We start from the raw sequence: 27,242 nt of genomic DNA, 5'->3' as shown, positions 1-27,242 counted from the left end.
AAAAAAGAAAAAAAAAAAAAGAAAGAAAGAAAAAAAAAAAAAAAGAAAAGAAAAGAAAAGAAAAAGGTGTTTTCTGCGCTCATTCTTGTCTTTTGGGATGAATCCCGCACCGGGACCACCCCCCCCCGCCTGGCCCGAGTTCTTCCGCAGGAGGTCAGCAGGGCAGTGCGGGGAGCGGAGGGGCCGTGGGGCAGCAGGCAAGGGGAGGACAGACAGCTTGCAGGGGGGTCCGGGGGCGTTTTGGGGAGGGCGGGGGCATCAAGCCAAATGCCCCCCGCTTTCCCTTTCGGGTCTCCGGCTCCCGGAGCTGGTTGTCTTGTGTCATTTGTTACCGCCAGGAGAGAGGGGATACCACCCCCCACCCTACCCCCCCTTTAAATTCCTGCTATTGTGGAGTGCAGACCGGGTTGGACCTGGGTATTTAGATGACATCACCGAGCAGGTTGGGTTATAAAATGAATGAAGCAGAAAGCAGCCCAAGTTCACTAGCTCGGCACTTCGCAGGCGGCAGGAGGGACCGCGGCGCTCCGCTCTGAACTTTGACTTCCGTCGGTCCCGTCCTCTCCCCGGGGCTGCCCTCGGCTCCCCGCTGCCCCCCGGCCCCCCTCCCGCTCGGCCCCGCAGGATGCAGATCTCACCCTTGCTGGCTGGTGGACTTTTACTCGCGCTGCTCTCCGTCAGGCTGGAGGCGAAGCCGGCGTCTCAGCTCCCACAGAAGGTACGGCTGGAGCTTTCTCCGGCTCTTCCTCCTCTCCCGGTCCCGCTCAGTCCTAGCGGCACAGGGGGAGACGTGGGGTGACTGTGGGGTGCCAGATTCAGTGTAAAGAGGGGTTCTTCTCTCCGCACGGGCTGTTTGACTGCAAGAGGGGCTCCCTGCTTCTCCAGGCTGTCCCGAACGTGTGGGGACATGAGCCCCGACCCAAAGGCTGGAGAGGGACGCGGTGTGCCCCGTAGCCTGCGGGATCGGGGCAGGGGAGGGCGGCAGTCTGCTCCCCGGAGTCACCCTGGGGACCCTTCTGTGCCGGGCACGGGGGAGCAGAGCCGGAGCGGGGCAGCAGCAGGTGCACGGTGGGACAGGGGGCGAGACCAGAGCCCGCCGGGCAGCCCCGGCCACGCAGGCCGGGCAGGGGCACAGAGGTGTGTGCCCCTTCCCCGCGTGTCCCATGGGGAACGGGAGCCCCAAATGAGAGTGTTGGTTGTTACGAGATGCTGAGGAGGGGTGTGCCCGAGGCCACCGACACTGGGTGGCACTGCCCCAAGATCTGGGCTGAGAGATGGGGACACGGTCTGAGGAGTGCCCCAGGACAGCAGTGGGATAAGAGTGGTGGTGTCCCTGTAAGGCACTGGGGTGGGGGCTGAAGAAAAAGTGTTGATACAGGGGGAAGTTGGGAAAATGAATGAGGATTAACATTCCAGGGCTTGGTGGGCAGCAGCTCTGAGCAGGGAGAGAGGTGGAAGGCCTGAGAGATGGGGGGACAGTAAGGAAGGAGGTGTGTCCCTCTAATTGTGGGTCAGAATTGGAGGATTGGGAGGACACAGAGAGCATTAACTAGGGGAGAGAGCAGCAGGGAGGAGGAGCCCTGATCTCTCCACCACTGCTGGGGACACTCTGCAAGGCAGGGTGCAGGGGGAGCTGTAGGGCAGGACCCCTCCCCATAATCTGAAGAGGTCTGTAAACTGGTGAAGGATCCAGTAACCGAAATGGTCTGAAAGGAAAGGACCTGCCAGCTTTCAGGTCCCTTCAGATTATGGGTCAGGGGAGGACGGGACGGGATGGGACGACAGGATGGTGACCGCAGCACAGCTGAGGGATGCAGCACCACCAGCCCTTTGGAGGGTCGGTGTGGATTTGCAGTGACCGGGGCAGGAAGACACTGCTATGGTGTGGGTCAGGGGGATGCTCTTACCCCAGAGAAGGGAGCACAGATTTAGGGAGGGGAGAAGATGCCCTGGGCACAGCCGCAGGGTGATGGACTGCACTGCCGGGCACAGACCCAATCGCGAGTTTGCATCGCAGAGGGGACACACCGACCCCTCTGCGCGCCCCTTACGGGGGTCCCCAACACTGATGGGGATCGCTGGGGACGGCGGCGCTCTGACCCTCTCCTCCCCACAGGCCTCCCGCGGGTCGGCAGCGGCGGCGGCAGCGGGTCCGCCCGAGGCGGCGGAGCGAGAGAAGGAGCGGGAGAAGGAGCGGGAGAAGGAGCGGAGCAGCGGCGGCGGCGGCGGCTCGGGCCCGCGGGAGGCGCGGGAGGCGCGGACCGAGGCGCGGCCGCGGGCGGGCTGGGCGCGGCTGCTGCAGGACCCGCCGGGCCGCCGCCACAAGGGCCTCCACAAGAAGGGCCTGGGCAAGGGCTGCTTCGGGCTCAAGCTGGATCGCATCGGCGCCATGAGCGGCCTCGGATGCTGAGGGACCCCTGGCGGTGAGTGCGCGGCCGGGATGGGGCCGGGGGGCTGCGCTCCGGTACCGCGGGGGATGCGGAAGATGCACCGCCTTGCGAACGCGAGATGCCAGCGGACGGGACTGCAGGTGTTCATCCCGCTGAGCCTCGCAACCTCCGGCTTTGCTGGCGGGCAAAGAGGAGGACCCCAAAGTTGGCCCAAAGAAGGGTCAAGAAAACCCAACTGCTCCCGCAGCAGCTTAAACTGGATTCTCCCTAATTTGTAGTAGACCCGTAAGCCCTGGGGAGGAGGCAGGAGGAGCTCTGATGCAGCCACTTGTTCCTAGTTGCTCCCTGTGCTTGACACACTTAGGTGACCTATGGATAGGTGTTAGGAGGGCAGGGTACCCCCTGTGTGCCTGCAGTTGGAGAGTTAGCAAGGCTTCTGTCTCACATGCTCCAGTGCTTTCAGTTTAAGGAAAAATAATACACAAGTTTCCCAGGTGTCTTCTAGGTGTGGTGACAGCCATGAGTAGCACTTTCCTAACTGCAGCCTCGTATCCAAGCAAGTTATGGGAAACTGGGAGTTCTTTCCACGGTGCTTCACAGCCACTGGGTAGCAACCAATGGGCGAAGGAGTGTCACTTCACCAAAGTGATAGTTTGGGAAAAACATGGCAGTGCCTCCCCTGCCAGGTCTCCCTGCAGGTGCTGGGGACAGTGAGGCACCGTTCTGGCCTGGCCCTGCCAGCAGGACACACACAGATGAACTCACACTTCAGGAAGAACTCACCATTGCAGCCCAGGCCACTTCTTCCCATGGCACAGCACTGCTCCATTCACAGGGACATGCCCGGCCCTGCAGTGACCTAACTGGGCACAGAGGAGACTGGATCTAGCATCCTGCTGCTCTGCAGAGAGATGGGAATAGCACAGCCCAAAGATGCCTACAGGATGCCAGTGCTGGTCTATGGCCTGTCCTGGAGGGATGGGTGCTGTTTCTCTCCTCCCACATTTAGATACTCCTCAGTATTACCAAGTATTGCCAGCTCAGGGCTCCAAGAGGAACAACATACCCCATGTAGGCAGGTCACCCATCCTCTCTCACTAAACCCATCAGAACAAGAAAAAGAACTCCAATAGATACAAGGGCAGGAGGAGCAGAAGCTTCCCTCAGCCTCTCCTCTGAACACCAGCCAGAAAGCAAAGGGTGCACTTCCCTCCTTGCTTTAGCACAACCAAGAAGCTCAGGAATGGCTTCTGCTGAGTCCAGCAGCCCCCAGCCTCAGGCCATGGTTACTTCAGGAGGGGTTCTGGCTGGGGATGGGTAAGGGGTGCTGCATGGCAAGTACTAATGGGCACTTTGCTCTTGTTTCTCGCAGGGCTTTGAATCTGTAGTCCACTTTTTCCTACAACACACGGCCAGGCACGGCCATCCCCCAGGCAACACCTAGAGAAGCAGAGACCCCCTTGGAACGGCGAAAGATGTGGCTGTGTTTTTCTTTTTTGGTACGAGGAGTCATGGCACCAACTGTTTTGGTTTTGTTATTTTTTTAACAAGTGCTCTCTATCTTATATATATTATATATACAAACACTCACCGAGACAAGGGACAGTGCTTTTCCAAGAGACTGATGAATCCAGCTGTATAACGTTGCTGTTTGTAAATTCATGTCATGCATAAATGTATTTATGTTGTAAAGCTATTTATATATTGTTTATAAAGAGATATTTATAAAAAAATTATTTATGTAACTAAATGAAAAGTCAAGCATTGTAACATTTTTTGTCCTAAGTAGTTGAAAAACTTTAAAAAAAAAAAATCATTCCGTGTGGCATTTTGTAACCTGTTTTTATTTATCAAATTCACATACAATTTAAATGTCGGATTGATTGATTTTAACAGACCTAAAGAAGAAATTGTTCAGATGTTTTCAGAAAAGTCAGAAGTGAGAGAAAGGCCAGCTGATATTTTAAGCTTTGATCCCATATGCAAAAGTAAACTTGTGCCCAATCCTGTGATGCTTTGATGGACTGAATCCTGCCTGGCGCTGCAAGACTCTGCAGACTCCAGCTGAGCTCCTTGCAAGAGCACACGGCCTCAGGCAGCACATCCATGGCCTCAGGCAGCACATCCATGCCCAGATCCCAAATGGCACCCGTGGAAATGAGCCCACCATTGTTAACAGCCGAGCCCTGGATCGACAGCAGTGTGACAAGGGCAGCATCTGTCCTACACATGCTTTAACAGCTTCCAGTCCAAGCTTCAGCCCGTAACTACAGCTCTATCGCTGGTGCCGGATGGAGACGCCGTCCCTGCTGACAGCAACAAAAAGCTCACGCTGGATCTGGCCCCCGGCTGCGCTGGTGGGAGCAGAGCTTTGTGCTGGAGGCACTGCTATTCCAGGATCCAGAGGCCCACTAAGTGTCTTGTTGATATTCCCATTCACCAACCCTTTGCCACTAAGCTGTAAAGTCCCTTCCTCCAGCAGAGATTTATTTAACTGAGCCAGGGACAATATGTAGACAGACCAAAATATACTGAGAGCTGCCTTGTAAGGATTCATGGACACAGCTGTTGCTACAGCTTCTTGCTATGTAAAGTGCATGAAATAAATTGTTAAAATGACTCGGAGCTCTAAAGGAAACAGCAAGCGAGGGGGCGGGGAGTGCAGTAAACATGCAAACTCCTGCTTGAAGGCTCTTTGGTCTCATTCTTCAAAGAGGCCTTAGAAAAAAAAGAGAGTGGCAGGCGCCCAGCCCAGCCGTGACAGGAGTCACAAATTATGCCCTGGCCATTGTAGTGGGCTGGGAAACAACGAGCATTATGTTCCGCTGGGCTCCGGTGCCTAGGACAGGGCAAAAAGAAAGTCACCAAGACCCAGAGGCAAAGCGATCCTTTTCCTTAGCAACCACCAGGAAACCATAGAAACCTCCAGCCAGACTCACCCCAGCTCTGACAGAACCCTGGGTGCACAGAACAAGAGGATTCATCCAGAAACCCAACAGCTCAATCATCAGTAGGGCACGTTTCTGACCTTGCATGAGCACAGCCTCCATCAGAGACAGGGATCCACTCGCAGCGCTCACAGGGTCCAGCTGGATGGGGAGCAGCAGCTGATGGACCACATTAGATGTTGCCTATGGAGAACAAAATCAAGACCCTGGCAGGGAGGGATGCAGGATGGGCATGTGGCAGCTCTCATAGGGAATGACAACTTACTGTCAGGGCTCTGTAAGGCAAGTACACCTGTGAAGGTTGCCCTTCCAGCTCCACACATCTTTATAAGAAAGAAGGGGCTATATCAGGAGCTCCTAAAGAGATGCCCATTAGACGGGACTGTCCACCCAGGAAACCTAAAGGACAATAAGGAATCGCTTACTGTGCAGGCTTTGCATAGCCAGGTCTGAACAGAGGAGTAAGAAGGCAGTGCTGCAGATCCCATTCAGGGTCCTGGTCCTTGAGCTTGAAGCCAGAGTAGTGACCATCACAGAGTGACAGGCTGGGACCAAGGTGGGGACAATTCCCCTTCCAGTTTTGGCTTTTTGCTGCAAGCCAGAGCTGAAATAAAAGCACCTGCCTGGTGACAGAGGGGTTGACCTCAACACAGTGGCAGTGACTCAGTCTCAAGAATTCAATCCACACAATTTGACCACCTGAGGCAGAACCTGAGATAAGGTTGGGAGATAGAAGAACACAGCCTGGGGTCATGTACAGTCTGGATTTCTGTTTCTCCACAGCAGCATTGTCCAAGAGAAAAAGCACAGCCCATAGCATGGGTCCCTTCTATCCACTGGGCTTCCTGGGAAAGAGCAAGTCCAAGGAAAGGGCAAAGCTGTATGGCAAAAAGCCATTAGCTTTGGCAGACAAGTGCAATCAGAGCTAGAGCTCCTGGTACAGAGGGAGAGGATAACAGCTTGGTTCCTAGCTTTGCTGCTTCTGGTCTGACCAGGGATAAGCCACCCTGTCCCTCAGGATATGGATTCACACCAGCACGACATGCCCATGCATGGTGGAGCTGATGTGCAAGAGGGAAGGCAGCACTAGGGGTGAAAGAACACTTGGGAAAGCTCAGATTCACTCAACCTCAGCACCTCCATGGCACAGCCAGATCAGTGGTCTGACAGGCAGAGAGTGGCCCTGGTAGCAGAGGTCGGTTCTCAGAGCCCTGATGTGCATTTTCCTGCTTCACTGGACAAGCAAGAATGGGAATCAGAAGTGGCTCATTAGAACACAGCACTCACCTGAAATGACCACAGCTGGGTCTCCCTGACAGGGGCTCAGTAGAGAACAAGGGCAGCAAGAAAGAGGGGCCACAGGAATCTAATTAAGAGGCAAGGAAGTATCTTGTGCAGCAAAAACAAATTCATCTCTCATCACTGCCTCCCCTGTGGGCCAGCTAGGTCAGATCCTCACAACATCCCATGAAGGGATCCATGGCCAGCGCTGGAAAACATCCCAGCCCAGACAGCCTAAGTAAACAACAGTTGTTCTGGATGAGAAGTGCAGCCTCAGGAGGTGGTACATGATATCCCAACCACAGTCTCAGACAATGGCCTTTAGCAGAGATGTGTTCACACACCTGGAAGTGAGGGAAGCAGGAGTCCCAGAGTTACCTGTCCGTACTCAGGTCAAATTAGCACTCAAGGGACCTACATATTTTCTGTTCACCACTAGCTGAATGAGCAGTAGCCATTTCAGCTTCCAAATGGGAACACTTGTGACATGACGTAGGAACAGCCGTGATTTCTCCTCTCCAGGAGCAATTCCTAGCAGGAATTGAGCCATAGGCTCCCAGCCTGAAAAAGCACACAGCTCTCTAGTGAAAAAGGACAAAGAGCTTCCTCCAGTGCTGTAGTACGAGTACCTGGCAAAGCCCAAACAGGCTGGAGCAAACCTTGGAGCACTCACAGTGGGGACACTGTTGCTTTCTCATGTGTGGGAAACCAGTTCTGTTCCCCCAGCCCATATTGCATGTTTTTCCCTGGTACCATTCATGCACCTTTTTCCAGGTACTTATTGCTGAAGGGTTACAAAGCCCAGCTCAGGTGACAGCAAATCCCAAAGCTATGAAGAAAAAGAGAAGCCCAGAGTCCCAGAGCAAGAGAGCAAAGGAATTTTCCATCTGGAAAAGGACTTGAGGCATGGAGCAGGGACTGCCAGGGGCAGCAACACACACGCCCCTGCCACTTGCTCCAGGACTTCTCCAAGCTTGGGCTGCTTCTCTCAGAACGCAGAAAAACAAAGAGAAGGGATCACAGGGCAACTTCCAGAGGGAGCCTGCACCTGACACAAGCGTGAGTTAAAAACAAGAAGGGAATTGAATTCAGGCCCCTTCCTGTCAGTCAGCAACTAACCTTGTCAGAAGGGATGGCAGCACTAACCAAATCAGGCAATTCATTAGGTTGGGGCATGCAGCAAAAGCCCACGCTCTCTGGAGCAGAACTACAGTGAAAATCCAGGGTAATGAGTTGCAAGCTGCCTTTGTAAATGACACTTCTGCAGCAACTCTGGCAGGATGGGAAAAGAGCTAATAGGAAAATCATTAGGTAGCATCCCTTTGATATTGTTGAAAACTGCACAGGCTATGTTTCCTGCCCCCTCCATAATTAACCTGGTATATTACCCATAATACTCCAGGCTGATAGTCTCACAATGGACCACCTTATCTGCATCAGGGGAAAAGAAGGGTATGCTACTTAAAAGGAAGATGATTTCTGGAAAAGCTTAAAAGGTGTAAGATTTCCCCCCTATTGCACACGCTCATCCTCTTCAACTCCATCAGCAATCAACCTCTGCCCAACCAGGAGACCAAAACCTTGTCATAGTCAGCAGGCAGGAGTGAGGCTGTCCTGGGAAATGCAACTGCAGAGGAACTGATCTGCCCAAGGTTGCCCTCCGCAGCTGCAGCAGAGCTGGCTCTGTGCTCTGCCCCTTATTTACAACACCGTCCTTGTCCTTGACTTCCTTCACGCTACACCAGGCTACAGCCTGCGCCTCCTGAGATGCAGAAGAGCTCTGAGGAGCAATGCCTACCCACCTGGCTCGTCTGCCAGCAAGGAGAGGTGTCATCTCAGAGTCGTGATGTAAAAGGTACAGCATCACAGCTGGCAGGTGATCCTGAAGGAACTGGTGCCCTCTAACAGCTGCGAAGGTGACAATGAAACACCAAGATGTTACTTACTGCATCAGCACAGAGCAGCCTTAGGACTGTGCTAATCATGAGACAGTGAGTGAAACGTGAGGGCTGGTGAGATAAACAGCATCTCTGGGAAGAGTCTCGAAGGTGAGAGAGCACTACTTCCAAACTTCATGTCCATGAAAATACAGCCTATGGTCAGACAAGCTCCAAATACTCACAAAGAGGCTTGTCCTTGATGGAGCCAGGCTTTGCTTACCCACCACAATCAGCTCTTCTAGAAACACAGGTATCATGTGTGATTAGGGCATTTCAAAAAACACCCTAATGATACAGGTTTCTTCCAAAGGCTCTTTGGAGATCTGGAGATGTGCAAGTGTGTCCCATCTTCTACTAGAATTACAGCAAGCAAAGACTACTGGCACAAATTCTTTTGTGCTCTGTGGGGAAATATGTATTTCAGGACTGTTAAATGACCTTATGGCATCCCATTACTGCCTGGAATTTCCAGTATGGATGTATGCATGTTCACTAGAGCAGGGACATCTTTTCTCATCAACAAGAAAGAACTGTGGTCACAGCTACCACACTCAGGCAATTTGCAGTGGGGCATGACATGAGATGTACACACTGCACAAAGAAGCATCCATGCCTGTGGATTCATAGCCAGGGAGCAAAGTGCTGCTCTGCCCATTCCTTTGCCTGGCTGAGCAATCGGAGAGGGGAGTAGCACCATGGGGATGGCGAGAGGCAGGGGCAGGCCAGGCTAGGGGGTAAACACACACTCTCTTTACAGAGTACAATCACTTACCTCTGAGAGCTCTGTGGGAGGGCCAAACTTGAGGAACTATCAGCAAAATGTCAACAGTCCCTGAGACACAGACCTTCGCCATGGAGCAGAGTGAAACAGTGACATATTCCTAAAAACTCTGCCGAGAAATTCAATCAGACTGTCAGGCTAAAATTCCATATTAAGAATACAAGGTTGAAGTTACAAGTAGGAACTGAGATCTCTCTAAACTTTCATTTACCTTTCTTGATGACCCTGGGTTACTCTCTCAGATTACACAAAAATATGCCCTGAAGACTCAGGTTTTGGTTCCCTTGCATTAGGTCAGGTCTTACAGAGGACTTAGTGGGGTGGAAAAAAAACAACAGGAAACTTTGTGACCAGGTGCCTGAGATGGGGCTATCTCAATGTGTTGTATTTGTGGGGCAGGCTCTTAGATTTCTCAATTTCCCCATTATTTAGAATAATAAAGAGCAAGGTTGATTTTCTGCACTGCAGTTTGCAGCAGGTTCAGACAAAAAACAATTCCCAGCACCAACAACCCTACAAATGCACAAGTTTGGACTGTTTTACTGTGCAGGGGTGGGCTTTGTGTGGTTCCTACCTTAGCTGAACTCGTATAAATCTATGCAGAAGTGAAAGTTTAGGAAAAGTCTGATTTACCTATGTGATTTATGTTCTAATACAGCTATCAAAGATAATGGCACTGTTTCTTCTGTATTCCCTGCAAGGAGTAAGTACAAGTCTGCTTCGCACATGCTGACCCAACACATTTTGCCCTCATAGGATAAGAACACTAAAACCAGAAACACCCTCTAGGGTCTGCATCCTTTTACATTCTTTCAGGAACTGAAAGATGTTCAGCAAAATTCACTTTTTGGGGCTGGTGGGAAAATGGCCATTTCTTTCTACCACTGTCTTCTGTAAAGAACAAAAACTTCACTTTCCCCAGGTTCACTATGGAGAGCAGCTATGCAGGTCCTACTCCTGTACACAATCCACAGAGAGAGACCTGCAAGCCTGAGAGTGGCTCCACAAGCATCCATAGGATTTCCTATGTCTGCACAAGACCAATTGCAGGACAGGTCTCAAATCTGAAGACAGAAGGGTCTGTCAGCATCACTGATTTTTCCTTCTGTTTCTCAACACAAGAGTAAATTAGCATTCAACTTAGCTAAGAAGGTGAGAAGGGAAGTAAGAGATTTCAATCTGAAACTTTTTTTTTTTTTCTGTTAAAAACTGACATCAGCACTGCTTTATCATGTTCCAGAATTGCCTGATGTTAGCTGGTATCAACTGAGTCTCGGCAGGAATGCCAGGGACATTTGTTAGCATGAAGCAGAGCTTTAGGGCTAGGGCAGCCTACCAGCACTGCAATCAGCTGAGATCCTCTCTTCCATTTTCCAGCTCAGTGCCCAATTCCATATTAAACAAGCACTAGTACAAGTGGAGCTGCAGAACACAAAGCTAGACAATAAAGCCCTGAAGAGCAGAAGGAAGGCAGTTTCAATCCACTTTCTCTCCCTCTGGGTGGAAAAGGCAAACAAGTTCAATAGCTCAAAGTCTGTCCTGCTGCAATCTTGGAGCGAGCTGCAGCTGGAGCATCCCATCGCTGCCATAAACCAAAGCAGGGCAGGATGCTCGCCCTGCACCAGGGAGCAGCATCCAGCAGTGCTCAGACAAGCTGTGCCTCCAGCAGGCACAGGCAATTCATGGAAGTTTGCATCAAATCTGCCTCTGCTTCCACTTCCCTCTCAACCCCATAGCTCCCTGGGCACTTCTCACTTGAAACTGCCCACAATTCAGCCCACACAACACTCCTCTGAGTTGCTGCCCTTCCTGTAGTCAGAGGGCATCAACACAGTCTTTATCTGTTGTTCTGAAACAGCACAGCACCTCCTGCATCCTTGCCTGTTAACAAACCTGCCTTCTGCTTCATTCCTGGAATAGCTTCTAACTCTTTCCTTCAAGCCAGATTCATTAACCAGCTGCTGCAGAGTTGTTTGCCTCCCCCAGGTACTCTGTGCATGTCATTTGTTAATGACTCATCTCAGCCTGGGCTCATTGCAGACATCCCCCACCTTTTGCAGCACCAAGCCCTTTGCTGGCACACCAGGAAAGCCAAACAGCCAAACAGCTTCATCCCCTCCAATACTCCAGTCCCTTCTCTGCCCTCTGTCACCATCAGACATAGGACAGCTCTTTATTCAAAGTGCTATTTCCTCCCTTGCTGCTTTGCTGATCAAAGGCAATGTGAACCAAAGTGTAAATAAGATCCTCACCCCCAGCCAGGCTTTGAGAACAGCAAAAACGTAAGAACTCAAAAACTTCCAACCACTAAAGAAGCTTCAGCAAACTAATGTGACTCCTGTAACTGGCAGGGAATAAACATCAAGGGTGCCAAGTATCTATTTCCCCACACTGTGGCTTGATGAGGAGCTAAAATGATTCCCAAAAGCATTTGTATTCCTCCTGCTACTTTGCAGGACTGATATTAAAAATGTAAAGAGGACCATAGAGCCTCTCCTCACTAGTCAAATCCAGTGAGGAACTGGATGACCAGCACATTACAGCTGTCCACACAGCAAGCCAGAAACAGATCCAGTCCATCACACAGACTTGGGGACACAAGGTCCACCAGCACTTTCCTGAGAAGCTGTCAGCTGAACACTGGGAGAAGCTGAAACAGGAGCTAATACTGCCACTGCTTGGGAAACAGTTCCCTTGAGTTAGTGGTGAAGGCTTCATGCTCTGAGCTTATCCACTTAACATCCTTGTTGCATTTCAAGGTGGAGAGAGAGCTGGTAAAGAATCAGAAGCCTGACCACAATCAGAAATTTCTGGGACTTGACCCACAGGAAGCTGGAGGGAGGGTATTTAGATCTTCCTCTCCAGATTAAAGGCTGGTGTGCCTGCACTGCAGGAGAAGAAAAGGAGAGGGATTTACTTTCACAAGTGAGCAAGTCCTGTGACTGAGGACTGCAAACATGCAGATGGCAAAGAGTCCTGGTAGCAGTAAGAGGAAGGCACGTGCATTGCACAAGCAAATGCAGGTGACAGCTGGCTGCAGGACTGGAGCACTGTCACAGTCCTCTGCCTAAAGAGCTCCCCTGCCTGCTCAGGGAAAGAGCTTCTCTTTAGAGAAGTGAAATTCAGGGGCCAAAGTACAAAGCAGCACTCTGCTAGATGCAAAGGAAGGAGCTGACTGGCCTAGGAGCACAACTACAGACTTTCTACAACCAGGCATCAAAGCTGTTTAGGCTCACGATACGGGGCTCAGCTACCAGCTTTGCCACGGATCTTTCTGCACAAATCTGGACAAAGATGAACTACTGACAAAACATGAAGAGGCTTCCTTGTCTCCCAGATGCATCAGAAAGATCAGTCAGATCTTCAGTCAGCTTACACCAAGAATCAAATAAATGCGCAAGTGAACAAGTGCCATTGGACAACAAGCCTAAAACAGCCTCGAAGTCAAGACTCCAGACTCTGAGATTAAATCAGCATTTTTAATTTTTTTTCTAAAATGTGCTTTTTTTATGAATTGCTGTTCCAATGCTTCCCCCTTAAAAAAAACCCCACACCCTGCCAAACTAGGTGCAAATCACCTGAAGTAAGTTTGTAACAAATAAAAAAAAATAACCCATGAAACAAAGGCTGAAATGCTTTAGAATCACAACAATGTACAAAAGAAAAAAAAAAAAAAAAGGAGGAAAATACAACCTGAAAGTGTTCAAAATTCAGAAAGACTAGTCAAGTCCATTGCTTCAGCAAGGGGATGCTGCTGCGACCCCTGCCAGTGGGTCCTGGGCCACCAGCCTGCCTCGATGCCAAACAGGCTCCTCTCCCCACTGTCGCCAGCATCCAAGGAAGAGTGAATGCATTACCCTTTAAAGGTATCAATGGGGGAAACAACTCACAAGCAGCTCTGGGAGGTCACATCACATTCGGGAGGAACAGTTTCTAGCATGCCCCTAACCACCTGTGAGGTCTGTGTGGAAGAGCAGCCTTCTTCCTCCATATTGTACTGATGCCTCAGAGATGCAGAACAGTGCTTTAAATCTGTGAGAGATTAAAGGGCTTAGTAAGGGCAGTAAACAGACAGTTAAGTAAACAGCCCAGCACTGGAACTCATCTTCACAGAGAGAGGTAGTGTGAATTTCACCCCAGTTTAAAATAGACAGGGGTAGCGGAAAGGCTGAAGACTTCCATGTAAAGCAGTTCCTGACCTAGAAAACCTTCCTGCGCTCCCTTTGGGAATGAAAAGATCTGTGTTGATGGCTTCCTCGCTCCCAGCCTGGCTTTGGTAGCCACACTTCAACCCTGGGATTCAGATGCTTGCTATAGAAGTTCTCCCATGATCTGATTTAGTACAGCAGCTTCCTCAAGGTTAAGCAGCAATGAACTAGCTGGGAGGGAGCAAAACAGTCAACAGATATTTTGGTTTTTTCATGCCCCTTTTGGTTAGTCCCTTTCTTTAAAAGTCCCTCTTGACAGGACTAGAACAGGGACACCCTGAAAACTCATAGGAGCTGCACAGTGTAACTTAGCCAGGTGCTGCTAATTGGGAGCTGTTCAAACAGGGCTTTTACTTGCCAGCCGGGAAGGGACTGGCCCAGAACCCACTGAAAAAGGAGACACAGGCCCGTTTTGCTCCTCCTGTTGTCACTCCTAACCAGCTGACATTTAGATGGTACGTTCTAGTGACGGCTGGAGACCAGCCCTTTGACTTTGGACATCTTCTTTGTGGGCTGCCTTTGTTCTGTGTGTGGAGGGCACTCTCGCTCTACCAGCTGCTGTTCCATCTCCTGTGCCGACGACGAGGCTGTAGCTTTTAATGTTTTCTTTATGTTTGTGACCTGGCCAAGAAGAGACAGTGAATCAGCACCTGCTTCTTCCTCCCCTCATCACAGACACTCTGTTCATAAACATATTGAAAAACCCCTGGAGTATAAGAGTGCAGATTATAAAAGAGACTCTCCCAGCAGTAACACACTCTGCACTGGAGTTTAATAAAGGTAATGTTTCATCCTCATTTACAGATAGAGCTGATAGTATTTCCAGTCTGGAATAATTAGGGATTACTTTTTTTCCCAAGAGACAATGGTACAATATTGTACCACCCATCTGGCTGGCTGGAGAGACCTACTACTGCCTTGGTGCAGAAGGGAGCCATCCTATCATTCTGTTGCCCCAAAGCATGAAGGGGAAAGGAGACAGTGAAAGAAAAATTTATTCTCAGGACACAACTCAAAAAGAGAAAATGCCATTTGGCCTAGCTGACTGCCTGAGACACAGGTATTTGCTAAAAAGCAGGAACAGAAACTGGTTTTGTGAGAAGCAGCAGTAATGTTTCTGCTACTCTGGCTGAAAAGGAGAGATACAGCACTAAGCATCATCCTCTATCCCCTGGAACTCTGTAGCGTTTACCACAGAAACTGTGAGCAAACCTTCAAAAAGCCCCAAGATTTGGGAGTAAGGTGTACCACTGCAAGCCAAAAGCATCTGGCAAAACAAATATGCTGTGGATGCCGATCAAGCCACCAAGCAGACGCAACATAAACCTGCAGGGATGATAACCCTTGACGCAGCGTCTCGGGAGGCCCATCCCCACCTTCCCAGCGGCCGGAGCCGAGGTTCGGGCGCAGGGCCGGGCTGGAGCGCGGGCTCGTGCTGCCACCTAACGGCGGGAGCGCGCCAGGGCTCGGGGGAGCTGCCGCGGGCACTTTTTGCAAAAACAATTGAGACTCCAGAAATTTTTAACTACATTTCCAGGTTTAACAAAAAGTGATTTTGACTTCCTGCCTGCCTTGTACGAAGGGAACAGAGTTGCAATGAAGATCTGTGGTAAAAGCCGTTTTCCTAATGAATCAATACAGGAAACCAGAATTAGTGCAGTCTCCTAGCCTAAATTTATGAAAAATTATCAAGGAAAGTTCAATTCTCCTGGATGTTTGATATTTGTGGTCTTACTAGCACTCACAAGCAGATGTGTTTTCTTTCTACCCCACACCTGATTTGCATGATTGCTAGCCACCTTCTGAGAGCTGTGACCATCAACCAGGCATTACCAGATTATTTCCTTCAGCAAACAAACATTTATCCAACAGCACAAAGGCCTGAGATGACTCTGTACCCACCTCCATCTCTACCTGCTGCTGAGTTCGGTGGTGGTTCTCTTTGTACTGGTTGGCTCTAAGTACTTGCTGCTCAATTCCTAAAAGAACTGCTTCACAGCCATCACACCTGCAAGATACAAACGATGTCAAACAGTGTTTACAAGTTCTCTCTGGAGCAGCTCAATCAGGCAGTCTGAAAAATCACACTCATCTAAAAGTTTAAGAGATTTTTAAATTTATACTTCCTGCTTAGAGTTGCAAAAGGCTGGCAAGAAAAAGCTTTGCTGTGTACTTGATGCATTTCTCAGCATTCTCTAGGGAGTCTGTGTTACTCTTACCATCAAAGAGTAAGTGCAGGTTCAATGCACTTTCATCTTCCTTCTCAGTCAGAATGACAGCTTAAACAGGATGCAACATAGTATTCAAATGTAAAATTTAAAATTAAAGAAGAAAAGTAATATTGAGATAATCCTCCTGCCTGTTAAGTGTCCAACCACAAGAGCACTGAAAAGTAAAAGCTCTCTCTTCATTATCAAGGGTTGCAGCACGAAGGGCAACAACTCCCCCCACAGAACCATGAGTTCAGTTTGGCACCCCTTTCTGCAAAGTCCTCAACTTCTCACTGTGGTTCTACCACTGTAAAAGCTACAGTGAGAGCAGAAGCTCACAGTGTGGTAGTTTGGCTTGATACACAATACAAATTGAATCCCAGATGGGATCTTGGAAAACTTGCCCAACAGACTCCTCCTCCAAGTGCCTACTTATAGTATAAGACTCCTGATTAATGGAACATGGTGAAATTGAGCCAGCACTTGAAATTCTGGGGGGAAAAACAGGACAAGCTATGTACAAGGAACAAGGAGGGCAGAGAGATTGCCTCACCATTCCTGGAGTGTTTTGACAATGTTACTGATGTCCTTCCTCTGAATGTCTCTGCCGATACAAAAATCCACTTCTAACACCTGGTTTCGTTGATCCAGCTTCCCTTGGATAATGTCTGTGTAAACCGCTTCAATAATGAGATCTTCCAGCTCCCTCAGATTCCTCATATCCAGGTCCTTCAGCAACACAGAATAGGGAATGCACTAAAAATAGCAAGACCAAGAGTAAGTTAACAGTCCTGGAGCCAAAATGAATGGCTAAGTCTCAGAAGGTCGAGACTCAAATGTTTATTGTATCCTACACTTTGATCTGCAGGTGCAGCAGTGACTGATCATGGCAGAACAAATGCTTTGGTAATTACAACTTTGGCAATTCCTGAAGCTTTGGTATAGCACATTCTAGAAGAAAAAAGGTAAATGGCATTGTAGAAGAAATCAAGAGTGTTGCTTCATTTTCTGTAGAACAAAAAGTCAGTGTTTTTAAGAATGATTCTTCATCTCCAGCAGTGAAAAAGCCATACAGTTTCCCAGACCTTCCTGACCAATCTGCACATCAGTTCAGGCACCCCCACACTTCACCCACCAAAGCCCACTAAATTAATATCCCAAATGCACCAGGAGAGAACACTGTACCCTACAGGTACTTTGCCAGTACGGGATTTCTTTTGTGAGTACTCATGCAGTCTGACACAACTGCATTGCTCTGGAATGGATGCCGTTTTCTGAAACAAAACCAAGAGACAACAGCTGTCACACCCCACGCACTTTACCTTCATTCGGGAAGCCAGGCTTACGATCGTCAAGTGTTTCAGCTTGTTTTTCTGAGTCACTGTTAATTCAGGCAGGTTATCTTTGTTTGCTGTTAATGTCAAAAAGACAGGATTCAGGACTTTACTTTGAAAATTACATAATCCAGCCTGCAGAACTCCAAGCTAATTATGCTACGCTACACCCTGAAAGACTGAACACCTCCAGCTAATGTGGGTGCTAGCTGGTGAACAGAGTGCACTTCTGCTGCTGCTGACAAACTGGCACACCCAAGGAGAGAAGGGGGAAAGTTAAGAACAACTCGGCAATTCCATTCTTCTCTGCTTCTTTAGTAATTCTGGTTCAGAAATTAGAAGGTAATTCACAACTGGTGCCCTGGTGAAACAGCTGGTCAATGGCTTTGCTTCTACCAAGTAGTTTTTATTTCATTAACAAGCTGACAGAAAAAAGTCTTCCCCTTTCACTGATCTGGTTGCAAATACAGCTGGTTTTATTTCTCTGAAGAGCTGCAAAATTTAAAGTGTAAAGTACCAGGCTGAGGAAGAGAGGAGAAATTATTAATCTAGATGGCCACACTGTCATTGTATTATATCCATGTGCTTCATGAATATTTAAAAAGAGAAAGGAAACTGGCAGCTCTCCAAAGCTAAAAATCTCTTTAAAATATCTACTTTAATGGAAATTAGTGTTTCATAGCCACTCAAATTCTTCCATCCATCCCATCTCATCCAATGCTCTACATTTTGACTGGTTTTGCCCCTTTCTTCACTAGAAAGGGAAGAATGAACTGTATTGTTACATGCTGTGACACAAGAGCCATGGACAGCAAACACATCCTCTAATCAGTCACAGAATTCACGAGGCTCATGTTGCTCCACAGACACTAGAATTTCCAGTCCTTGCACTTATAGATGCCACTGCTCCTTACAGGAACTAGATAGCTCATCCACCACCCTGAGAACCAGCACTATGACAGAATTATTTGTCACACTCTATAATCGTCTAGATGAGGCTGCTACCCACAAATGAAGCATTAAATTGTAGCACAATGGAAGCATAAGCACCAGAGATAAAAGGACATTTCAACAGATACAAAGATGATTCACACACAGTCTTTCCAAAGCTGTATAAAAGTAATTATTTTGACTTGTATTCTAGCTAAGAAATTATTCATTTTGTTTCAGCAATGCCGTCAGGGAATAAAAGGTTATCTCACAAACCATATAGGTTTTTATAAATAATGCAGAATAATTTTGTCTAAGTTTTCTGCAGTTTCCATAACTGGTGTCATCTAAATTTCCACAGACATATCTGAAATTTCCCTCTACATAGGTAAGTGGCCTGTGAACATCAATGAATTCTGCTGCAGACCAATTCAACCCAGAGCTGCAGTCCCATCCAAACCAGTAGCACACCATAGTCTCTAACCGTTCCTTTCATTTTTAGCAAGTAAAAAGCACACATGACTCAGACCTCCTTATGGACAATTCTGCTAAGCAAGTTCTGTTCCTGGATGCTCTCACCCAGCCACACTACACCAGGCATCTAAGAAAGCAAAGAATTGCCTCTGACAATCCTAAAGGTCATCCCAGCCCCACATCTGCAAACAGGCAGCAGTCTCTTACCTACATAGTCCCGGTACGTTCCATATGCAAACAGGTTCAGCAGCTGGAAATAAGCAGCATTAGACCCCTCAGCAAGCTGGATGGGGAGAAAAGAAATGTCACAGAACATGGGCAACACAACCCTGATAGGCACCTTCTTCAGAGAATGGTTTACATCTGCACAGGACAAGCAGCACCCAGAAAAGCAATTATATCCCAAGCTGGACCCTTTCTAAGGCCTTAGGAGCAGGAAATTTCAGCAGTTTTACAGTCAAGATGATCTAGCCATTTCTATGCACTGGATCTTAATTTCAGTTTGGACTGTCAACTGCTTTGTGTGACATCTTGAGATAAAAGAAAAAAGCAAACCTACAGGGCCAGCTCTTCTCATCAGATGATAAGCAGGCAATGGTGATGGCTGGTAAGGATCCTGTGAAAGCTAGGATAGCTTACCTGCAGAGCCAACACAGCTTCAAAGCAAAGCAAGCTGGGACACTAACTGGAGTGCATTTGAAGGTAACAGCTCTTTGCTTGCCTGCAAACACTTCACTGGAATAACAGCAGCACCAAGCACTGATTGTTATTGATTGTGTTTTAACACCATTAGCTGCACACAAATCCAGGCAAAAAACAGTACTTGTGACTTGATGCTAAATAACCATTGAGGTGCTTTTATGCATATTTAAGAGCATATTTGGAAAGCCAAACTTGCTGTACATTGTATTACTCCAGCTGCAGATACCCAACTTAGATTCCTGCATTGTAGTAGAGGCAGGGGCTGGCAAAGCATTCTCAGCAAAAGATCTGGAACTTGCTTTCCACCTTGGTTTGAAATGGTTTGGATTTGGTTACCACCCAGGCCTGATACACTAGACATCTGTTCACAAAGACTTTTGGAGAGCACTGAAGTTCTGCGTTCCAGGACAGTAAAGAAGTAGAAAGGGATTTTTTTCTTGTTGGCTGGCAAAGTGCCTTCTTAAAACTGCTACTGTGCTGCTGCCAGGCTTCTGCTAGGTTTTTTGTGTTAGCAATTGCCTTAAGGTAGCAAAGCTTTATATAGGTACTCTTTAACACCTAGCATATACAGGCAAAAGCAAAGTCAATCTCTTATTCAAAAACATCTCACAACCCAGGTAAGTTGCACCAGGCCTTCCTGGCACAGAATTTCACCCACAGGCTGCCTGTGGAAACTTCTGGGGATCCCTTATATTGCTAGTGCAGAAGGGGCATTAGAATAAAAACTCAACTCTTACCTCTTTCACATTTGTTAACTCCAACAGCTCTCCGAAGACATAAACCCCAGGAGCTTCCAGCACTTGATTTATAAGAGCAGTCAGAGCTGAGCCACTTGTTCCTTTGGCTAGTAAAATGAACTGCTCTAGAAGATTGCAGGACGGCTTCTGTTCTCCTGCCATTCTAGGTTTTCAATCTGTCAGTAAAAGAACATAATATTAACACATCCTCTCTCCTCTGCCGAGTTCTGCCTGGCAGGGGACCAGAAGGTGCTCAGCATAGCAACATTTCAGTGTCAACACAGCCAGGCTTTTCTTCAGCATTCAGGGGCCAGGCCAGAAACCCAACAGGTTCAACTGCCGATTTAGCTGGGGAGCAAGAATGACTCCCACAATTTCTAAGCAAAATTTCTGTCTGATCAGTTCCCTAAAAGGATCTGCTCTTGCAGATCCCCTCTTATTGGACAGGAGTTTAGATTTCATGCTGTTTTCAGAGTTTTCCTTCCAGTGTGATGCTGCCAAATTATGCCAACTGTAAAGATGCTTTTTGATACACTTGACTGACTTCCTCCTTCCTCATTACTCAGCTCCAAACTGTGTTTGCATCTAACATAATTCCCTATGAAGGACTGATGTGCACTCTATGCCCACACATCCCACCTTTTCCTTTGACTCTGGCTATTGATACAGTGTGTATCTATAACTCCCCTTGCTTTCTGAGCCCAAAAGGCAAAAAGAACTGCGGCCTGTAAGCAGCTCCCCAGTCTGCACTGTACAGTTCAAGTGCTTTGGGTTAACTGGAAAGCTTAAGTGATAAAAAATACCCTTTCTACAAAGACTCTATTTAAGTTCCTGTAAAGAGAGGTCTTTGTCTTTGTCTGCTGCCTGACATTTCTAGTGTGCATGCTGTCTCCCAGCACCAACATGTGCTTTTGAAATGTAAACCACTGTTTATTAACAAGTTCTACAAAATGAGCTGTTTGTTTACAAACAACTAAGACAAAACTTCCAAAGCACGTTATTCAGAAACCAAACAAAGAACTTAGCAGATAAGGGAGGTTTTGTATTACGCTTGTATGGGATAATTATCAAGCAGAGGGTATAACCTTGATGAAAACCAAACACCAGAGAATCTGTCTGGTTCTGTGTGACCCACATGGGCTGGGCCCACATCCACCCACAGGGGCTTCACTGTTTCACGGGGCCTAACCAAATTAAGGCTTGTGAAGGCATCACAGACAGCTTCCTGTATTAGTCAATGTTAAGAGTAATTAGAAGATTGTTAGCCATGTTACAGTTACTGTTTGTAAACCCCTTACCTTGTACCCCTGTCCCAAGTTGCTGTACCCTGTGTTTCTCGTTCCTTGTTCAGCCAGGCCCTGCCCCCACTGCTCCTAGACTCCCACATGGCAACATTGTACCCCCGCCCCAAGTTGCTGTACCTTGTTCAGCTGGACCCTGAGGAGGAGGATGACATAAGGACTTTTATGTAAACGAGAGAAACCAGAGACTCATGGGATGCATACAGACTGATAAAAAACCAGAGACAATGAGCCACACTAAAAGGAAGAAATAAAAACAGCACCACCGAAGGAGGAAGACCCAGAGGAGTCCTCTGCCTTTCCTCCAGGAGCTGACATAACCTAGAGGGAACTCGACTAGGATGACACTATAGACTACAAGGCCAAAAAAATGAGCATTCCTGCAGACTTTTGTGAGGATTGACTCTCTTACTCTGCTAACTCTGTCGTGTGCCAAAACCAATCTCCTCCTCCTTTGTGTGGAAACTGGGAGCAGTGGTGGTGTGAGTGACCCCTCGGGCCCCCATGCAAGCTGATCCTTATAATAAAGGCATTAAAAGAAGCTCTAGTCCGGATATCTCAGCCCTTGAAGTCTCTTTGGGGTTCCTTCCAGCAGAGGCACACATGCGGCCTTGGCTGAACAGCACCTCAGTTCTGACTGAGAAATCCCTGCAATACAGAACATTAAGTGTAGCTGCCTAACACATCAGTGTAGCTCACTCTGCTCACAGAGAGGACAATTTCCTCAGGAGAGAATACGGATTGACTGTGCTGGGAATGAGATTCAGATTTCACAGTTCTATTGTCCTCCCTCACAGGTAATCAAACCACACGCGGGTGTATGAGATTACAAAAGACTGGCTGGCTGTATCCATGCCCTGGTGGGAAAGGGATGCCAGCTGTCTGCCCTTTCCAAGTAAACGCTCGGACAATTGCTATTGCAATCCGTGTGCACACCCATATCACCGGGAATACCTCGCTGCTTCCACAACCGACTTACCCCGGTGAGAAGTGACTGAAATACAGCAGACACTCCAACGTAGCTTGTCCAAAGGCTACAACAACCCAAGTAGGGGGACAAGCCGGGCTTCTCTCGCGGTCAGGCCTTTCTAAGGTAGCTCAGGGAGTTTTAGGGCGGGAAGCGGCCCGCAGACCCTGCAGCAGCAAGGCGAGGGTTTCCCGGCCCTCCGTTCCCCCCAGACCCCTGGCAGAGCCCTCGGGCTCCACCGAGCCCTGCTGCACGGGGTAATTTACTGGGGGTCCCTCGTCGCTGCCCCTGTTCCTGGGAGGCTTCTCCCAGCCCCGGCATTACCTCTCTGCTCCTGGCCTCCCGTCCCGCCGCTCCCGGCGCCGAACCCGCCGCGCCTCAGGCCGCCATGATGGCGGCGCCGGTGTCCGCACGCGGCTCCTTCCCCCCCGGAACGCGCGGGCCCCGCCGAACGTTCCGCCCGGTCCCGGGCGGCCGCAAGGACCGGGAAGCAGGAGCCGGCATCCCTGGGATACCGGGATGGGAACGGTGGGCTGGGCGTGCTGACACCTACAGAGCCATGGTGCAGCAGCCCATGGAGCAAATCTCACTTGCTTGTGCTGCATCAGCTGCTCCGCTGGGTCCCGAGCAGCTGTTTCAGTATAAGCAAATAAAATTCCTGCCTCTCTTTTTGGAGATACGAGGTCCTGTGGCAGCATCACAGAACTTTGCACCCCAAAGTAACCCGTGCAAAGGGCTGCTGTTGTAAGGCCACTTCGTTATTAGAAGTGGGGCCATTATTAGATTGAATGGTTGCACGAGGCACTGGAACAGACTCCCCAGGGAAATGATCTCGGGGAGGGGACCCCAAACCTGGCAGAGCTCAAGAAGTATTTGGACAATACTCTCAGGCACATGGTGGGATTCTTGGGGCTGTCCTGGCACGGACAGGAGTTAGGCTCGATGATCCTTGTGAGTCCCTTCCCTTCAGAATAATATATATGATTCTACCAGCTGAGCCTCTCAGGCCAATCCTCCTGGGAAATACCAAGAGATGGAGTGAAGGTAGAACTGATTTTAAACTCCATAGAGAAATGGTTCATACTAACAATGAACCAAAGGGCAGAGCTCTGGCTGTGACATGGGGGAGCAGGGAGGTGACTGGGAGGGTCCCAGGGCATAGGTCAGGAGTCAAAAGACATTTGAAGGGGTACTAGAACAAGGGTGGAAACAAGAGGGAATTTGGGGTTGTTAACTTCCCCAAGGTTTGTAGGCTCATCCGTGCCATGTTGTGAATAAAATGTTCCTCTGTTAAAAATCCTTCAGCTGAGAGCAAAGTGCTTCTGACTTTCAGTCAGCAAAGTCCCTGAAGATCAAATCATGGACCAGCATGGTCAGGAGAGGGGAGCTTTCAAGGAATGAACATCAGAAACTATTAGGGAAACTGATGGGGCTTAGCCTGAGTCTCAGAGCCATCTACAGCAGGTCCCTAGGGTCCCATCATCCATCTGAGAAGGGGTGCCAGACAAGTGCAGAGCTGCAGGTGTTGGAATGCTGTTGTGACACTTTGGGCTTCAAAGCAAATTGGATGTAAAAAGCCAGGCTCTGCGCAACAAGGGAACTCAGCCAGGGCTATAACAAGCCAGTCAGTAATTTACTTAAGCCACACTTAGCTCTCATTTGCACAGGGAGGGAGAATTACCTCTTTAATCACATCCTAACCAGGCCCTTCCCCACGGTTCCTGTCATCCTGCAGACATGTTGCTGGAACAGCTGCCTTGGACAAGCAGTGTGTGGCCTCCTTTTTCCCAACACTTGCTAAACCTTGAATTCCAGGCTGAAATAGAGATGGAAATATATGATTTCAAGCTATTTTCCATGGATTGGTTTTGCAATCTTTTGCTAGAACCTGTGGTTAAAAATCATCTGTTATCCCCATGTAAGTCAGCCAGGAGTCCCTGTCCTGATACCTCCCAACTGTTGACAGCCAGCCTGGCTGGCTGACCTGGACATTGGAGGACAGCGTCAGCTAAGCTCAGCTTTTGGGATGGATTTTTTTTTTTTTAGAGGAAAAATATGTGGCTGTCCAGCTGTCTCATTGCCTTTAAACAGCTATTTCAACCTCTTGCTCCACCCACGCAGCTCTCTGTGTGCCAGGAGATGTTAATCCATTTTATCTTTTAATGTTGGCATTATCTCTTGACTTACCCCACCTCTTCCCCTTGTGATTCTGCAATCCAGGTCCCTTTTAGGCAGCACATAATTCGCCTTATGTCCCCTTATTTCCCTGCACTGCCACAGTAATGTCCCCAAGCAGTGGGGTCCTGGACCCCCAGACTTTGAGGACACCTGACCTCACCAAGGAGAGGGCCAACATTGAAAATACTTTTGTTTCTTATCTTTCATTACTCACCTATGTGTGTTTCCACGACCCTTTATCCTTATTCACTGCAGCTGCCAGCACACACCTCCGGAGCTCGGTGGAGGGGAGCTCCCAGGCCCTACTGAAAAGTTTCCAAACTCTGTATTTCCCAGGACCCAGGGACTAAGCTGCTTGCTGGACTCTCATCTCAGCCAGGCAAGGAGTGATGTCTGGGTGGTTGTATATGTGAAGTTGTACAACCTCTTCCATCAAATGTGGGGTGGGATGAAGCCCTAGTTTACTAAACTATCTCTCAGTTATGCTGCTCTGCAGAAACACCAGCTCCTTTACCTGCACCTTGAGAGAACAGCTGCTGGAGAAGCAGAAAGCAGGCTAGAGGCACCATCTCACCTGCAATGGTATCTCAGAAGCAAGTGCCAGAGACATGAAGGAAAAGTTTTCAGTTCCGAGTGGCACCAAGAGATAGAGGCATTTGCAGCAACTTCCTTGCAAGCAGATTTTTAAGATGATGTCTCAAGAGTGCTGTTTGTGTTAATGCAGCCCAAGGACTTTGAGAGATCCCAGGGGTTTTGTCACTGTGAATTGTGCTGTCACATGTTCTGCTGCTTGGCCCTGCACGGGCCACACGAGCTTCACACCTCAGCTATGAGCTCTTCTGTGATTTTGAAAAGTTCATGAATCAGAGGCCTGTGCCTCCCTGCACAGTAAGGCAAATTTGGGAATTCTGAGACTTGGTCTCAGAATGCAAAGGCTCCAACTCAAAACTCCACAAACATCCCTACCCCTGTGGTAGAGAAGCGCTTCAAAGCTGCAAGAGTTCCTTTCCATGAGATCCATTTGGTCTCTGGCTCCTTCATCTCTGAGGAGCCTGAACAGAGACAGAATAGAGTTCCTCGTGACTTCTGTAAACCAGTATGTCCTACTTCCACCTGGCAGGCTCATCCCTATATACAACCATTTGTTTCTGCCTTTTTCTTTTGTGCACTTTTGTCTTGCTTGCCTTTTCTCCTCATAAGTCTTTTCTCCTTGGTGATCTTTAGTCCCTCCTCCTTAGACAGCATGCAATTCCACAGCACAGCTAAAATCCAGGATGGACTCTTAATAAAACACAAATAAGTATTTGCACAGCTGACTGTGGCACTCTGCCCAGACTCAAAATGACCCCTTCATACACTTAAGCTGATGGTGGGAAATTGAGCATGGATCACATACATCAGGGAAATAAATGCTGCCTATTTTTATTATTAAGATCTCTTATTGGTGATACTGGCAGTGGCCTTGTCCTTATGCATTAAATGCAGCCTTTATTAATGCTCACATTCTCCACTTTTGTACAGTGGCCGATTTGGAAGCAAGTAGAGCCATGAGTGAGTGTACTGATGGCACCCTGACTGTTCACTGGTCCTCTTTTGAGAACTGCTGGCTTTATTTTTACCATGACTTAATGCTTTTATCAGTAGCATTCAGATCGTTAACAGAGGTTAATGTTAAAGAGCAGCCTGGCTCCCGGGACATGCCAACAAACCTGCGAGTCTTCCCCGCCACAATCAACTCTGCTACGCAAACATAAAGGCCATGAAGATGATTAGAGGGTAGTACACCTCTCCTATGAGGAAAGGCTGAAAGAATTTGCATTGTTCAGCCTGAAGAAGAGAAGGTTCCAAGGTGACCTTATTCAGGCCTTTCTGTACCTGAAGGCATCCTACAAGAAAGCTGTGGAGAAACTTTTTACAAGGAGATAGAGCTCTAGTGATAGAAGGAGGGGAGTGGCTTCAAAATGACAGAAGGCAGATTTAGATTAGGTATAAGGATGAAATTATTCACTGTGAGGGTGCTGAGGCACTGACATAGATTGCCGAACAAAGCTGTGGATGCTCTATCCCTGATGTGTTCACGGCCAGTCTGGATGGTCTTTAAGTCCCTTTCAACTCAAACTGCTCTGTGATTCAAGTTTCTGCAGCACAAAGAAGGCTGCCTTTGTTCCAGGGGGTAGCACGCTATTTATTTTAAACCTTCTCCACAATGCTGGTCCTGTTGGCTCCGGCCTCGGTACACGCAGAATCACAGAACTGTTAGGTTTGGGAGGGACCTCCGGCGATCATGCAGTCCAACCCCCTACCAACACAGTGTCATCTGGAGCAGACGACACACAACTCGTCCGGGTGGGTTTTGCAGGTCTCCAGCAGAAGCCGCTCTAGGTCTGAGCACCCAGGTCCCCAGCACCACCCTGGTCCAAGGCTGGAACTCCGCCGCGCAGCCCCAAAGACGAAACCCTGGGACACCCACTGCCTGGGGGGAAGCGCCTGCCGAGCTCCAGCGGCTCGGGGCCGTTCGGCCGCCGCCCGGCGGGCGCTGACCGGGCCCGGGGCGGCTTCTCGTCCCCTGAAGTGCTCCCTGCTGAGGCCTCCCGGGCCCGGGAACCGCCCGCTCCCTCTGCCCGGTCATCCTGCGGCGCCTCCATCGCAGCCACGTCAGGCCCAACGGAAAAGTCTCGGCGACCGCTGCGCACCCACCCTTGAATGAGGAGAGCGCTGTCTGATTGGTCAGTAGTGCTGTCATTCCTAAGCCAAAAGGTGGGGCGAGGAGGAGACAGCAGTAGCTGATTGGTCAGTATGGCGCCGGGCGGCCGCTGGGGTTGGTTGCGCCGGGCAGTGGCGGGTGCGCGGGAGGGAGGGGC

The 27,242-nt window shown here is 48.9% G+C and overlaps 2 protein-coding genes across 25 annotated transcripts; one reads left to right on the top strand and one right to left on the bottom strand.

Annotated features, from left to right (window-relative positions):
* The first annotated feature begins 357 nt into the window (after positions 1-357).
* On the top strand, positions 358-5,009 carry NPPC (natriuretic peptide C). The gene is made up of 3 exons (XM_086843969.1): positions 358-718; positions 2,117-2,423; positions 3,763-5,009. Exons 1-2 carry the CDS (start codon positions 626-628, stop codon positions 2,408-2,410), a joined length of 387 nt encoding a protein of 128 aa, XP_086700095.1. The 5' UTR covers positions 358-625; the 3' UTR covers positions 2,411-2,423; positions 3,763-5,009.
* COPS7B (COP9 signalosome subunit 7B) lies at positions 4,214-27,218 on the bottom strand. Of its 24 annotated transcripts, none has more exons than XR_015274509.1 (12): positions 24,596-27,141; positions 23,885-24,019; positions 19,936-20,111; positions 18,704-18,779; positions 17,081-17,169; positions 16,312-16,514; positions 15,451-15,556; positions 13,034-14,169; positions 9,332-9,449; positions 8,422-8,527; positions 5,330-5,521; positions 4,214-5,229 (listed from the first exon to the last, which is right to left on the bottom strand). XR_015274509.1 is itself a non-coding variant. In XM_023932965.2 (8 exons), the coding sequence occupies exons 3-8, from the start codon at positions 20,095-20,097 to the stop codon at positions 14,011-14,013; spliced, it is 795 nt and encodes a 264-aa protein (XP_023788733.1). In that variant the 5' UTR covers positions 20,098-20,111; positions 23,885-24,019; positions 24,596-27,218; the 3' UTR covers positions 12,806-14,010. The 24 variants fall into 24 exon arrangements, 6 of the variants coding, with proteins under 6 accessions (XP_023788735.1, XP_023788733.1, XP_086700093.1 ...); XR_015274511.1 differs by having other exon boundaries at positions 5,419-5,521; XR_015274518.1 differs by lacking the exon at positions 13,034-14,169 and having other exon boundaries at positions 5,419-5,521.
* Positions 27,219-27,242: the final 24 nt, after the last annotated feature.

This window comes from Cyanistes caeruleus, chromosome 10, assembly GCF_971803275.1.
Source record: "Cyanistes caeruleus chromosome 10, bCyaCae1.hap1.1, whole genome shotgun sequence".
Lineage (NCBI taxonomy): Eukaryota > Metazoa > Chordata > Aves > Passeriformes > Paridae > Cyanistes > Cyanistes caeruleus.
Note: the sequence above shows the minus strand (reverse complement) of the source record. Positions and strands in the feature narration are given on the sequence as shown.

Bases quoted from the DNA above. Each gene is read 5' to 3' on its own strand.
- NPPC (XM_086843969.1), top strand. From the start codon at position 626: ATGCAGATCTCACCCTTGCTGGCTGGTGGACTTTTACTCGCGCTGCTC. The intron at 719-2,116 runs GTACGGCTGGAG...TCCTCCCCACAG, and splicing joins CGTCTCAGCTCCCACAGAAG to GCCTCCCGCGGGTCGGCAGC.
- COPS7B (XM_023932965.2), bottom strand. From the start codon at position 20,097: ATGGCAGGAGAACAGAAGCCGTCCTGCAATCTTCTAGAGCAGTTCATT. The intron at 17,170-18,703 runs GTAAGAGACTGC...TGACATTAACAG, and splicing joins AACGTACCGGGACTATGTAG to CAAACAAAGATAACCTGCCT. The intron at 15,557-16,311 runs GTGAGGCAATCT...TGTATCTTGCAG, and splicing joins GTCAAAACACTCCAGGAATG to GTGTGATGGCTGTGAAGCAG.